Source organism: Caretta caretta, chromosome 1 (genome assembly GCF_965140235.1).
Source record: "Caretta caretta isolate rCarCar2 chromosome 1, rCarCar1.hap1, whole genome shotgun sequence".
Classification (NCBI taxonomy): Eukaryota; Metazoa; Chordata; order Testudines; family Cheloniidae; genus Caretta; species Caretta caretta.
The window spans coordinates 315,363,807-315,378,020 of NC_134206.1; the positions used below are offsets into that span (position 1 = coordinate 315,363,807).

Sequence of the window (14,214 nt, forward strand, 5' to 3'; positions counted from 1 at the left end):
GGAGCTTGGTAGCCCATTTTCCTCCCTTGGTAGCCCATAAGATCTTGTTATGTGGAGGAAAAGGTCCTTCTCCCTTAATAATATTACAATGCTCTTGGGATTTGCAGTGGAGGGCATTGCCTCCTGTGTCTGTCCTCACACCCAGCCCTTCCATGAATCTTCTGGTGGATGAAAGACTGTCCTCTCCGGCTCTCCCCATTTTTGTCATGGATAAAGGACAACAGGAAGAGAAAACCATTGCTGCTTCTTGCTACTGCTATTAGTTACATAAGCCTTGTGACCCCCAAAGCTAGCTATGACTACTGCTTTTGAGCCACAGCTACATATAAAACAAATTTGGGCATCTCTTAGGCCTCAAATTATTTGGATGGCAGCAGCCGGAGAAGGTGATTTACCTACCCTTGCAACAGGACTGGAGAGTTGAGTAACCAAAACATCTGATCTTATCCCTGTCAGTGCTGAGCAGCATATTGCTTATTTACTTTTTATTAAGCTCAGTGGTACTGTAAAAATTCTAAGCTGACCATTTCTCTTGTATAGGGAAGATCTTTTAAGATTGGAAATGACCAGTTTGAATTTGAGGCTCCTGTTGACAAATCAAATGATGGAAATTTCTCATTCAAAACCAAAGAGGTAAATATTAAAAAAAATTGTTTGTTTAAAAAAGATATAAAATGTTTTGTCCTGTTGTAATACAGAGTATGTGCACGTGGCTGGCCCTCAAAGGAGATAAACCCTAATTACAGACCTGTAATGAAGGTTCTTCTCCTTCGCCCAAAGGCAAAAGCCTACAACTTTTGGAATTGTAGTTCCTGAATTTCCTAGTCTTTTTTTCTTCCTGTTAGCTGTGATTTCAGCATGTATGCAGCTCATGCATTCATTAAACTGTGCCTATGGAAACTCTGGGCCATATGATTTTGATTCAGCTTGGTCAGCCTGATCGAATATTGGACTTAGAGACAGGGCTCCTGAATTCTTCCCTGCCACTGACTCATTGACCTTCCTGTGATTTCGTTTCTCGGTCTGTAAAAATTTCACCGTTCACTGGAATTAAGTGCACTCAGTCTCTGGGTGCCTTTTCAGAAAAGAGAAAATGTATGCAAAGTTCTATTATTCTGTTTACCAAGTTATAAATTAGACTTATAGACTTTATCCTGCTCAGGAAAACACCTGAGTAAATAAGCTGAAGGCCTACTAGCTCACCTCACAAGATTATTTTTTTCTTTTGAGGATTGATTAATGTCTATGCAGCTGTTACACTGATTTATATTATAAGTGTTTTCTTCTTCGTCTCCCCCACTTTTTGAGGCCTCATATTATGACCATCTTCTTTTAAATACAAGAAGTATGATTTGTTTCAAAGTCTCTGAATGCTAGTCCTTATTTAGCCAGAGTGTGTATAGTTAGGAAGAGGGAGGGTGCTACACTGTTGAAGAAATATCAGACCTTTCCTTAGCACATTGAGTGATTATGCTATATTGTCAGGAATAATACATCCTGCTGGCTTGGGAAGGAAGAGTTTAACACAGCGGTGGGCAAACTTTTTGGCCCAAGGGCCACATCAGGGTTGCGAAACTATATGGAAGGCCGGGTAGGGAAGGCTGTGCCTCCCCAAACAGTCTGGCCCCCACCCCCATCCACCCCTCCCACTTCCCGCCCCCTGACTGCCCCCCTCAGAACTCCCGACCCATCCAACCTCCCCACACACACACACTCTTTGTCCCCGACCGCCCCCTTCTGGGACCCCCTGCCCCTAACCACCCCCTATCCGACCTCCCCTTCTCCCTGTGCCCTGACTGCCCTAACACCCATCCACCCCCTTGCCTCCTGACAGGCCCCTGGAATTCCCACACCTATCCAACCCCTCCCCCCCCCCCCCCCCCGCTATTCCCTGTCCCCTGATCACCACCCCCAGAACCCCCAACCCATCCAACCCCCTCCGTTCCCTGTCCCCTGATCACCACCCCCAGAACCCCCAACCCATCCAACCCCCTCCGTTCCCTGTCCCCTGTTCACCACCCCCAGAACCCCCAACCCATCCAACCCCCTCCGTTCCCTGTCCCCTGTTCACCACCCCCAGAACCCCCGACCCATCCAACCCCCCCATCCCCTGACGACCACCCCCAGAACCCCCGACTCATCCAACCCCCCCCGTTCACCATCCCCTGACCACCACCCCCAGAACCCCCGACCCATCCAACCCCCCCCGTTCACCATCCCCTGACCACCACCCCCAGAACCCCCAACTCATCCAACCCCCCAGCTCCTTGTCCCCGACTACCCCCTCCCAGGATCCCCCTCCCCTAACTGCCCCTCGGGACCCCCCCCCATCTGACCCCTCACTGTCCCCTGACAGGCCTCCCATGCCTATCCAACTGCTCCCCGTCCTCTTACCATGCCACTCAGAGCAAGCAGGAGCTGGAGCCAGTCACACCACTGTGCTGCCCGGCAGGAGCGGCAGGCCAGAGTGCAGGCGGCCCAGCAAGCTGAGGCTGCGGGGAGTGGGGACAACAGAGGAAGGGCAGGGGCTAGCCTCACTGGCCGTGAGCTCAAGGGCCAGGCAGGACAGTCCTGCAGGCTGTAGTTTGCCCACCTCTGGTTTAGCAAGTCTAAAGCTGGCAATTTCAAGGAGTTACTGAAACTCTCTAAATGCAATATGCTAGCTACTTGGATACTTACCTCTAAATATAAATCAGATCATGAAAATTGATGATCCAATGGCAACTCAGTACTGCTCTCCATTAACCCTTCTAGGTTCTGATTGTTATGAATTAAGTTAATTACCAAAAGTTTCGCTCAATACATTTGACTAAGAACAGAAACAGAGCATAGATTTGAAATGTTTTAGATGCTTTCTGAATCCTCATAGATCATGTTAAGAATTATGCGACACAAAAATTAACCTTCCGAATTAAAATAAGCAGATGCAAATGTCTTCCTGTGTCATCTTTTCCAGTTTTCCTATGGCGCAAATGCAACTCTACCACTTAATCTGTTCATTAAAACAGATAAGGTCAAGATTGACAGTAAACTCATGGGTAAGTATGAATTATGGGACTCATGGGGAGTGAAATTACAGTAAATTGAGATTTATTCCCATAATAAATTTTATCTTCATGACTCCAAGAATGTAACCGTCTCAAGTTTTACTGGTTTTAGTAAAGCATGTAATTAAATGACAGGGCAAAAGTGTTAATACAGCTGCATAAATTTAATGTCTATGTTGATAACATCTTTAAAATTTTATATATTTAAAGTTTTATATAAAAAATATCTTTAAATCTGATTCTGCTCTGAAAAGCAACTCTTTTAAAAATGGCATTGTGAGGTTCCCTTGTTATATCTCAATAATATGATAGCAAACTTAGTCCCTTCCTGGGTAAAAAGGTGGCTTTTCTTACTGTCATCTCTACAAACCTCACCAGAGATCTGAAGTCTAAAACTGTGTTCTGGCTCATGCATCGTCATCAATGATAGATTCTGCAGTCTTCAGTTTGGTTGACAATGAAAAGCCACAGAAGTATTCTGTGGCAACAAAAAGTATGCAAAGTCACGAGCCCTGCCATAAATGGCTTTTTCATTTAGTTAAATTTATTTATTTATTCCAATTTATGATGGCACAAAAAATGTCTGTTAAATCTATGGTCCTGGTCTTGTAAGCTACTAGGTGCTGGCAGAGCTCCAGTGAAAACAATGGGCTCCATGTGGGTGCCCTGATACCCCATCTCCCCCATAACAGTTCTCAGATTAAGATCTGCAAACACTTTTTACCAGATATAGTGCTTGTTACTACGAGTCCATATGAATGAGACTAATGTCACTCATGAGTAATGTCCCCATGCAGATAAATATCTTTATACATTATTCCTGGTATATAATAATATTTAAACAGTTTAATTTTGTATAGGCAACACAGAAGCAGTGGAGTTTGAGGGATTACCCTATGTTGCCTCTGCATGGCTGAGAGCAGTTGTTAACTCGTGCCATTTCTTGTCCTCTTATGGGGAAATCACATTGTAACAGTGCAGCATCAACATTTCCATTCCAAAGAATTATGATGTTATAAATCCAGAATCTTACAGGATCTGGTGCAAAAGAAAAAAAAAAGGAAAGAAAGAAAGAAAGAGAAAAAAGGAAGCAGTGTTATTATTAAAGGAAGGCTCTTGTTCAAATACACATCTACAATAATCACAAAGGCTGAAAAATACTGGCAAAATGTCTTTTTTTTTCTCTTTTGTATGAATGTTTTTATCCAAATTCTCCCTTGCTTTAAAATGTCCTTACCGTGTGAAGTCCATAGCATAATGGTTTTTAAACATCACATTGCACCTTGAAAGGGACTGACTTTGGAGGAATGGACTTTGCTCAGAAGGTACTCAATTATTTCAATTCCAGCACTTTTGAACTCTCCAGTGTAAAAAAAAAAAAAAAAAAAAAAAGCCTCTTCTTTGTACAACACAAGTGAATACTAAGTTATGATAGCATTTTAAATCTCAGACCACTGGGGGCTTTTGAACAGTATGAAATCCAATATATCTATCCCTTTCATGTTTTTGTCCTTGTTACCAGTTACTTCACAGCTTGGATCTAAAGGTGATGGATAAGTCTGAATCTAATGAGTGGATTGCTGCTCCTATATTTAATGATTTGGTCAGGGAGTGAAGGATTGTTTAATACTTAAGACTCTGTCTTTCCCTGTCCCTTTCACACCTCTGGGTGTAAGAGACTTCAAGATGTTGCTGTGCTGCCTTTGTTTGCAGAGAAAGGGAGCGAGACTCCTGTTCTAGCCAATGAAGGATGACGAAGTAACTCAGTAAATATGTTCCTTTGCTTTGTCAGGTTGTCATGTGGTGGTGTGGGTGGAGATTGTAGGGTGTGTGGAGGCAAAGGGAGGAATTAACAACCCCACTTGTTAAAGTTCCTGTGCAAACTATTACCAGTTTATGAGTGCTGGATTAAGAAAGCAATCTGTTACATCTTGCAAATTATGTTCATGTTTGTAGATGTGGGAAAAGCTTTCCCTGCTGCAGCCTGTGCTGTCTGTTCCAAGGATAAAGGGAAGTGTTAATTCTCTAGTTAAAGTGGGGTTGTCAGTCTGGCACCTTTTCCCCAGCACTAAATTTGCTTTTTTTTTTTAATTGCAGAATGAATGAGTAAATAAATACTGTTTAAAATGACTCAGTGACTGAGAGGCTCCATATCTAAGTGGTTTTCAGACCAAATTAGCTAGGTGTACAAGTAAAAAGAGACTCTCCTCACCCCTCCCATAACTCTTAATACTGCAAACTCAACATGAAATCTCAGTCAAGTTAGGTCTTTTCCTACTGTTTCATCATTAGCAGTAACAAGGGTCCTGCAGCCCACCGTAGGCACCCAGCGACCACCAGTCCAACCCCATTACATTGAATGGGTTCACACTGGTACAACTGGTTGAATTATAGAAACCATCATTGATAGTGCACAAGAAGGAATAAAATCCAGGTCTTTCACTCTCAACTGTATTAATGCTGCACAGTAATGAAAATAAAAACTGTCATTGAAGTCACCAGCTGGGGCTCTGAATACACGCGGCAAGCACATCTGCTGTTTAGAAGGTGCTGTTTTTAAAAAGGCACTCTCCACGGAAGAACCATACTGACGTCATTCAATGTACGTGTTGCAGAGCGACTGGCTCTACTGGGCACCATTATATTGTGCATGCCTAACAAAGACATCACTGCACTACTGAGGACAGAGATGGAGAAAATGTGTTTTTACATTACTATTGAGTTAGAAAAGTAATCTGATATGGTAGCCTCTTGGAATTAGCATTAAAAACCTATTGCTGTTACTTCAGTGCCTAATTGCTTATTATTAAATTAAGTATCTTCTGTTATTCTTTTCCAGTAAATAAAAGTGCACTGAAATGGTAGAAGTTGGAGAGTAATTTAGCTGATGCTCTACCCAGAGTTCTAATCCTCTAGGAGCTAAAGAAGGGCAAGTGCATGCCCTTTTCAGTCAGACCTTTTGAGGATGGACTTAACCTATGCATTCCAAAAGCAGCCATTCTCCTCTCCCTCCCAAACCTCCTTCCTCAGCCTCCATTCAGCAATGATTACTTGCTGCACTTCACTCTAAGGAAGTACCTTCCTCCAGTGCTTTCATTAATATCACTTGGTAAACTGACTAGCAAGAAGAAAGATCTCTACAGGGTTGCTTGCACTGCTTACGTACCCCTTCTGTCCTGAGATGGTGTGGCACCTCTTCAACCTATCCGGTTTCCACTATAGTAGCTATCAAGTGCATGTCCAAAAGCTGTCTTCCAAACCTGGGCTTTTCTCATGGTGCTGTAATGCTTGGCTGCGTAGCTAGGCTTGAGCTTTACGTACTAAGGGTGATTTTGTGTGCTGATTATGTATCACAACAGAGACTAAGGGCCTATCTCCGTGGTCTTGGCAAAGCACATTGAAGGGGTATGATTTGTAGAGCACTCTGTGCACTTTAACATAAACTAGGTACATTTTAGTTTGTGCCAGCAGGGTCTACATGGAGCAGTTAGAGCGGTTCTATCCTTCTAATCTGTTTTGCTGTACTGCACAGACAACCCTAAGGTCTAAGGTAAACTTTGCTTCTCTGGGACTGTTGCTGCATGGTTCAATAAAAGGAGCACTGTTCAGTAGCTAGCCAGCATGACAGTTGTGCTACAGTCTCTATGGGATGATGGGCTGTGTTAGTTGCTAGGTTACACACTGGGATTTAACTGCAATTTTTTGCAGAAGGGACAGTGCATACTTAGGGGGTGGCAACTCAGAAGGAAAAGAATTGAAAACCATGAAACAGTTCACTTACTAAAAGGGAATAATTTTAAGGCCAGGAATAAATTAAGGAGAACTGCCTTGGTATTCAAAAACGACTAGATTGCTTCCACGGAGATTTTTAAAGTGTTGGCCTAGAAAATCCTGAATGACCTGGGAGCACCCTACATGAGAGACTCTCTCTCCCTGTGATACACTGATACATTTGCGATCAGCAGAGGTGCTGATGCTAGATCACCCTCAATACTATAGAGGGGGCCTTCTTCTTGGGAATTTGGACTCTGGAATACCCTCCTCTCTTCTCCTATCGGAAACAGCCTGGATTTTTAATAACTTTCAGTACACCTGAAAGGCCCGTTTGTTTCAGCTGGCCTTTGAATAGATGTATAGGCCGATGTACGGGGGTTGTGGTATTTGAAGAGCTACTCCCTGGTACAATGGGTGAACAGATGGAGCTGTATTTGGATCTTTAATTTTAAATAATTGGTAGGTTGTTCAAAGCCTGTGCATGGAAGCTTTTATTGTGCTAAACTGGCAGAAAATAAATAAGTAAATAGAGCTTCTTGGTTCTCAGTAAATACCTTTTATGTAGTTAAATACACTGTGCTCTGGGCAGGATTGGCCTACTGAATGGGAAGACTCTGGCCACAGCATTATGGTTTTTCTTCCCCATCATCTTGTTAAAAGAGAGCATATCCTTGAAACAATAATTGGCTTGACACTGCACTTGTACATCTTTTTATAATTGTCATTTTAGTGACTTTATACAACTGCTCTTATGGCCGAAGTGACTGCAGCTTATGTCTTGCGGCTGATCCTGGCTACAAATGCGTCTGGTGTGAAGAAGAGGGAAAGCCAAGCAAGTGCATTTATGAGAACCTGTGTAAAGCTTCTCCTACGAACACATGCCCTCATCCCGTCATTACTCAGGTAAGATTGTTTTTTCTGCCTACCAATGTATTGTCTTTTCATGAAGAAAACATTGCATACTGAAAGAAGCGTTTCTCAAAGCATTTAAGTAAGTTTTTAAATTAGCTGCCAGGAGTTGGTATTGGCGTGGTGTATCTGCAAAGCTTGCTAACAAGAGAGATCTACCACAATGTACCATGCTAGCAGTACTTACTTAAACATGGTGGTTGGTACCAGGGAGTTAGCATGGTTTACTTGACTAGTATGGATTTATTCTTATCTGAGCTCTGTGTTACCCAAGCATGCTGTAGAGCACACTCTACACCAGTGCTCTCCAACATTTTTACACCCAAGATCACTTTTTGAATTTGAGGGCAACCCAGGGTCTACCCTGCCCTTTCCCTGAGGCCCCACCCCTTCCCCAAAGCCCCGCCCCACTCATTCCATCCCCCCTTCTCCGTCACTCGCTCTCCCTCACCCTCACTCACTTTTACCAGGCTGGGGTAGGGAGTTGGAGTTTGGGAGGGGGTGCGGGCTCTGGGCTAGGGCCGAGGTGTTTGCAGTGTGGGAGGGGGCTCTAGGCTGACCCTGGGGCAGGGGGTTGGGGTGCAAGCTCTGGGAGGGAGTTTGGGTGCAGGAGGGGGTTCCAAGCTGGGGCAGAGTGTTGGCGTTCAGGAGGGAGTGCGGGGTATGGGCCCTGGGAGCGGGGTCAGGGCTGGGGCAGGGAGTTGGGGTGCAGGAGGGTTACAGGGTGCTGCCACTGGGAAGGGTTCTGGGTTGGGGTTCAGGGTGCTGGCACCAGGAAGGGGGCTCAGGGCTGGGGGTTGGGGTGCAGCCTCCTGCCGGGCAGCACTTACCTCCGGTGGCTCCCAGTCGGCGGCACAGTGAGGCCAAGTCAGGCTCCCAGTCTACCCTGGCCCCGCTGCTCCCAGAAGGGACCCAACACGCCTCCTACCAGTACTTCTTAGGAATTCCACTTCACACACGTTGTCCCAAAAGATCAGTCGTGTCAATAGTATTGTTCAACACGGTCTTTTTGAAGTTCACATGATATCTCGGAGATTGCATTAATTCATATCTTAGAGAAATTACATATAATTCCACAATAACACATACACAATTGCATTTTTAATCCAATGAACCCCAGAGGTATTAAACTTAATTCAGTAATGTTTATCTTAATTCCAGGAGGTTTGTCCAGGATATTGTCATCTCTGTCAAAAAGTGTGTTTCAAACTGAGCCTGTAGCCTGCACTATAATTGTCATCACTATTGAAGCAGATCTGATCACTGGGTCACATGTGCTTCCAAGCCGTCTGGGTCTGGGTGAAATCTAGTCACTCTTTCTAGTTCTGGGAGTCCAGGGCATGCTTCTGGGCACAGACCTCTTGTCTGATGCCTTTTTGGTGATCTGGGACTCCTCCGTTCACCCACTCTCGACCCTGAGATCAGCATCTGAGACCTCCCAAGAACTCTCCCACCAGAGTTGCTTACACATGCTCCCACCAACCTGCACATAGGCTGTGGGTGCTTTCAGTTTCTCAGTTAACTCCTTCAGGGACAACATGAAACGTGAACACTCCTCCATGAAAACAAGGAACACAGGCTTAGCAAAGGAATTTCTTATCCACATTGACTTTACTGTTGGAGCACTCAAAAGTTGTAGATCTTTGAAATGAACAAAAAGCCGTGAGATACACCCTCCCTTAGACTAAGCTCACCCCTTCTATGAAACAGTGGTTCATCAGTGTTTCAGGCCTGGCTGAATCCCTCCTGCCCTCCGCTTCCTGCAAGTTCATATATGTAGCAAATTCCTATATGTCGCGTCCCTGCACAGAGCAGAACTCTGCTCTTACGTAGGGCCTCAGTCTCTGTACTGTGGGTTCCAATGGTGAAGGTCCATGTCCACCAGGCATGCATCTCCCCATCTAGAAATACCACTGTTGCATGAGGATGGGCTAGTAGGTGTCGTTCAAAGTTGATAGTCCTAGTTCTTCAGTGATGGTCCTTCAACGAGGTATTAAATGCCTTCCCCTGCCAGGGCAGCTGTCTGAAATGCTGTACAATAGGCTCCAGTTCTCTAAGATTAAAAATCTGAACAGGCTTTCTGGAACTCCTACACAGAAACTGCTAGACAGGTGAATTATCAAAACGTTGGAAGGTTCAGATAAGTGTTCAAATTCAGATGCTTGTCTAAGCTGTGGAAATCCACCTCTACCCTTTTTGGTCTTTATTTTCAATCACAAATATGATCAATAATGTTGCCGCCTCTCATCTGATACAATAAGGAGGGATAGCAGGTTAGCAGAAGTGTCTGTGATAGGCCTCTGTGCACCATTCTTTGTGTCCCAGAGTCTACTGGGCATCTGATACAATCCTCCAAAGCAGAAATGATTACAAAACAAAACAAAAATACACATGCACACAACAGGAAGGATAAATGCAAATGCTCTTGAATTAGCTAGAAATGCTCTCCGAAGTGGTGTGATTCAACCTAATAAGTCTCAATACATCATTTAAAGAATGTGATATTCTGAAAAATAAGCACAACAAAATAATAAAAAGGATAAAACACCAGCCAGGAATTTTGTATATAATAGATATAGTCTGCTGGGGGTCTTTGTTGTAATAAACTGTTATAGAATTCTATGTTTGCAGTTATATAGCATGTTGGTCACAGGATATTAGAGAAACAAGTTGGGTGAGGTTCCATGTAAGTTTGAAAGCTTCTCTCTTACCACCAGAAATTGGTCGAATAAAAGATATTACCTAACCCACCTTGTCTCTCTCATAGAATTGTATTGTTATTATAGATTTCAAATCAACAACAGGTTACTATAGATTCTGTACTTTTAACTGAGCATGTAATTTAAGAGGTTTCTTAGCCTCTTTTTTATGAGGCCTATGTAAAAAACACAACACCTGTATTTTTAACAGACTGCAAGGTGTTGTGGATTTAAACCATATGTAAGAGCAGCGCCATCATTGTAATTTCTTTTTTCCCCTCACAGATTGAACCAAAGACTGGGCCACTAAGTGGTGGAATCCTTCTGACCATAATGGGATCTAATTTGGGTATAAAAGCTGAGGATGTCAAAAGTATAACCGTGGCAGGCACAAAATGCCTTTTCAGAGAGAAGTTCTACTCTGTTTCCACCAGGTACTTGTGATGTTTTCTGTGAGAGATTTTAGAAAAAGGATTTCTGTGCAATTATCAGGAAGTATTCATACAAAGAGGCAGTAATACAGTGTTACTTAAAATTGTTAGAACTGACATCTCTCTCAAGATTTATACAAAACCATGTTATATAACACGGGTAGCCAAACTGTGACTTGAGAGCAGCTCTTTTACCATTAAAGTGTGGCTTGCAAGCCCCACACTCTCCCCCATTCTCCGCCTACCAGACTTGTGGTGGGGCGGGGGGGAGCTCAGGACTTCTGCCTTGCGATGGGATGGTGAGGTAGGGGCTTCTGTCCAGTGGGGACAGGGGTTCTCAGGGCTTCAGCCCTCCCGGGTGCACCTTCCAGGGTTTGGGGCTTCAGCAGGAGTGCCTTAGCTCTCGAACTGCTGAAGATTGTACACAGCTCAGAGGGCCAGTAATTTTGGCCACCCGTTATATAACGACTTATATACAGAAACAGATTTGTCACATTAAGAGTGCATTTTCAAGCTTGTAATTGATTCTTTTGGTTTGAAAAGCTGTCCTGAATATTTACTACATATGTCTCAAAACTATCTGTTTGTTGTTTAAATTAAAGGCATCTTAGCTATTTAGCCCAAGTCTTGTCAAACAAATAATTTCAAGATGAAGTCAGTTTTGAGATGAGCTGATGAAAAGTGCTATGTAAGGAATAGGTGGTGATATTAGTAGAAGCAAGCAATACAATTGAACGGAGATGACTGATGATAATTTTTTATATTTAAAATTATGCAGTTGAAACTTGACTCTCTTTTGGGTTATTTTAACTGTATTACAGTAACTCCTCATATTTTAATCTGTTTAAAGGAACTTTTGAGATGTTTAGGTAGTGGCTAGTTTTTGAGAACTCAGTTAATGGATTCAGATGTTCCGGGCTTTTCTACGCTGCCCCATAGTTCTAAGTGTGGGGGTGGGCACTGCTATTCAAACTCCCATTGTCTGAATGTCAGGCAATGTAGACATACCCTAGGTCCCAAGAATCTTGAGAATCATTTTTGGTCAGAACAGAAATCTCTCTATACACCAGTTTCTCAGTGGCTGTTTTTACACTTACCCATGCATGCAACATCACCCTCAGATGCACCTCTTTCTTTCCCATCCCAAAGTATTTGCAAAAGCATCAGAAGCACAGTATAGCCATACAAGAATTCCCCCAATGTCCTTGGTTTTGTGCCTTTTCTAAAACTTTGATTTAAACACTTGGAGGGGAAGCCAGATTTTAGGTGATTGTATCCTTGTATCGCAGTAATGTTTCTACTTTGCTTATCTCTACCAGTGTGGTAAAAGGAATGAATGTATACAACTTGCATACTTTAATTTATTTATAAATCTAGGTGTGTATAAGGGTTGAAAAAATAAGGTATTCAAAAAACAATTTAGAACATTTGCCTGTAACTTTCTTTTAGTGCCACTTTCCATTCTCTTTGCACATTGTTTTGTGTTTTACATTTTTCCTTTTTTGAAGATTTCTAAAGCATCCAATCCTTCCCATTGTTTCACCTTTTCTTTAGTAAAATGTTAGATGTTTTAGGAGACAATATTGTCTATTTAGTAGAGAAGAGAGTATCAGGAGACCTGGGTTCTCTTTTTAGCTCCACTATTCACTTTTTGTGTGACCTTGGACAACACACTTTCTTTCTCTCTGTTTCCCCATGTAATATAGAGGGATACTCCTACTTACCTACCTCTCGAAATGGATTGCTGATTCTCAGATTAAAGACACTATTATACATCAATACAAACCCATTTAAAAAAAAATCCCTGTTATCCTGCCACTACTAACAGCACCACTGCATATTTTATATTATAATGACCACTTCTCTCTTTCAACTTCTAGTAGGTGACACATTTTGCAAATTCTTCTGAAGGTAACATTTCCTCTCTGTGCCTAACAAGAAGACATAACTTTCAAGGATACATAGCTTTCAAGTCAAAATTATGAGGAACTGAGTGCAGGCTCCAGCAGCAATACATAAGCCAAGGCTTACAAGAATTTGGAAAATTTTGTCCATGTGCCAGGACTCCGACAGATAATTCTGGAGTAATCTGCTGTAGGACTTGACAACCCTTTATTTAGGTCCTAATTTAAGTACATTATACTGGGAAGAGCGATTCTGATATTTAATTCTTAATAGACAATAGTACATTTTTTAAAGAAGAATAGCAATTATCTCAAGACTGAAAGAACCAAAAAAAGAGAGAGAAACTTACCAAGAAGTGCTCTTTAGTGTGCTACTTGATTACTAGTGTGAGTTTTATCTGTCAATAGTGACCAAAAGTCACTGCCATTCAATAGCTGCTTAGTAGCCACTGTGTAGAGTTGGCGGTCCACAGCTTTGGTCCTAATGGATAGAGGACTGAGCTATCCTCTCGCATCCTTAGGGGATGGTCTCTTCATGACAGGTTGAGGTACAGTGAGATATGGTGAGGAAGCTTTCACTTCTTCTTGTGCTACATATGGTAGCTAAATAAAGACTTCAGATTCTAGTGTTGTCAAAGTGATGCCTTACATATGTGTTAAGATTCACTTTTTTCAACAGACAAAATGGAGAAAGTTATAAACTTACAGGTACACTATTTCTGATTAGGATTGTGTGTCAAGTTGGAAACGTCTCAAAACCCTTACACGGTGAAATTGAAGTTGATATAAGTGGAAAACGAGGTAGCTCAACAAATGAAGTACAATTTACATACCAAGTAAGTATGTTTTATAAGTGTTCTACATGTTTCTTGTTTTTAATTTACCATTGGGACAAACAGAAGTGATTGTATTTTATAGACTTTATTTCAGAAACAGAAATATTGGTCTTTGCTCATTCATGTGTGTTGGAAAACACACTCAAAGGTTTTAATATATAATAGAAGCAATGAAGATCCCTCTGAACAGCAGATACAAAGCCTTGAAATAGGACAATGCTGTCCACAGTTCAAATGATGAAAACTATGGTAGAGAAAAAGCATCTGTAATGAACCTAGGTACTGTGTCACTGATGAACAAAAAACTCAACATTGAAAAAATTAGGCATTCTTTAGACATGGTAATTGCACTAGTTTTTTTTCATCAGTGTGTTTAGATTAGCCAGTAGTCTTAATCATGACAATTAATGTGTAGCCACTGAAGAATAAGTAATGACACTGCACATTTTAATTTAGTATTTTTCAACAAATTGTTTTGTTCAAAAGCACGGCATGCTCAGAAATAAGCAGTGCCACAAACAGCATGATGTGCAGCACATTAGACAAGCTATTTACTTTGATTTGTCACTATACTGAAGGAAAGTCCTCAACTGCATCTTAATTGCTGTGCCCCA

The 14,214-nt window shown here is 42.3% G+C and overlaps 1 protein-coding gene across 3 annotated transcripts in view; it reads left to right on the forward strand.

Annotated features, from left to right (window-relative positions):
- Positions 1–14,214, forward strand: part of PLXNB2 (plexin B2) — a 338,143-nt gene that overhangs the window by 276,605 nt on the left and 47,324 nt on the right. For all 3 annotated transcript variants that reach the window (XM_048836863.2, XM_048836862.2, XM_048836861.2), the window contains 5 exons: positions 541–633; positions 2,957–3,038; positions 7,552–7,724; positions 10,715–10,863; positions 13,492–13,600. In XM_048836863.2, coding sequence (XP_048692820.2) covers positions 541–633; positions 2,957–3,038; positions 7,552–7,724; positions 10,715–10,863; positions 13,492–13,600 — 606 coding nt within the window. The remainder of the gene's footprint in view (positions 1–540; positions 634–2,956; positions 3,039–7,551; positions 7,725–10,714; positions 10,864–13,491; positions 13,601–14,214) is intronic.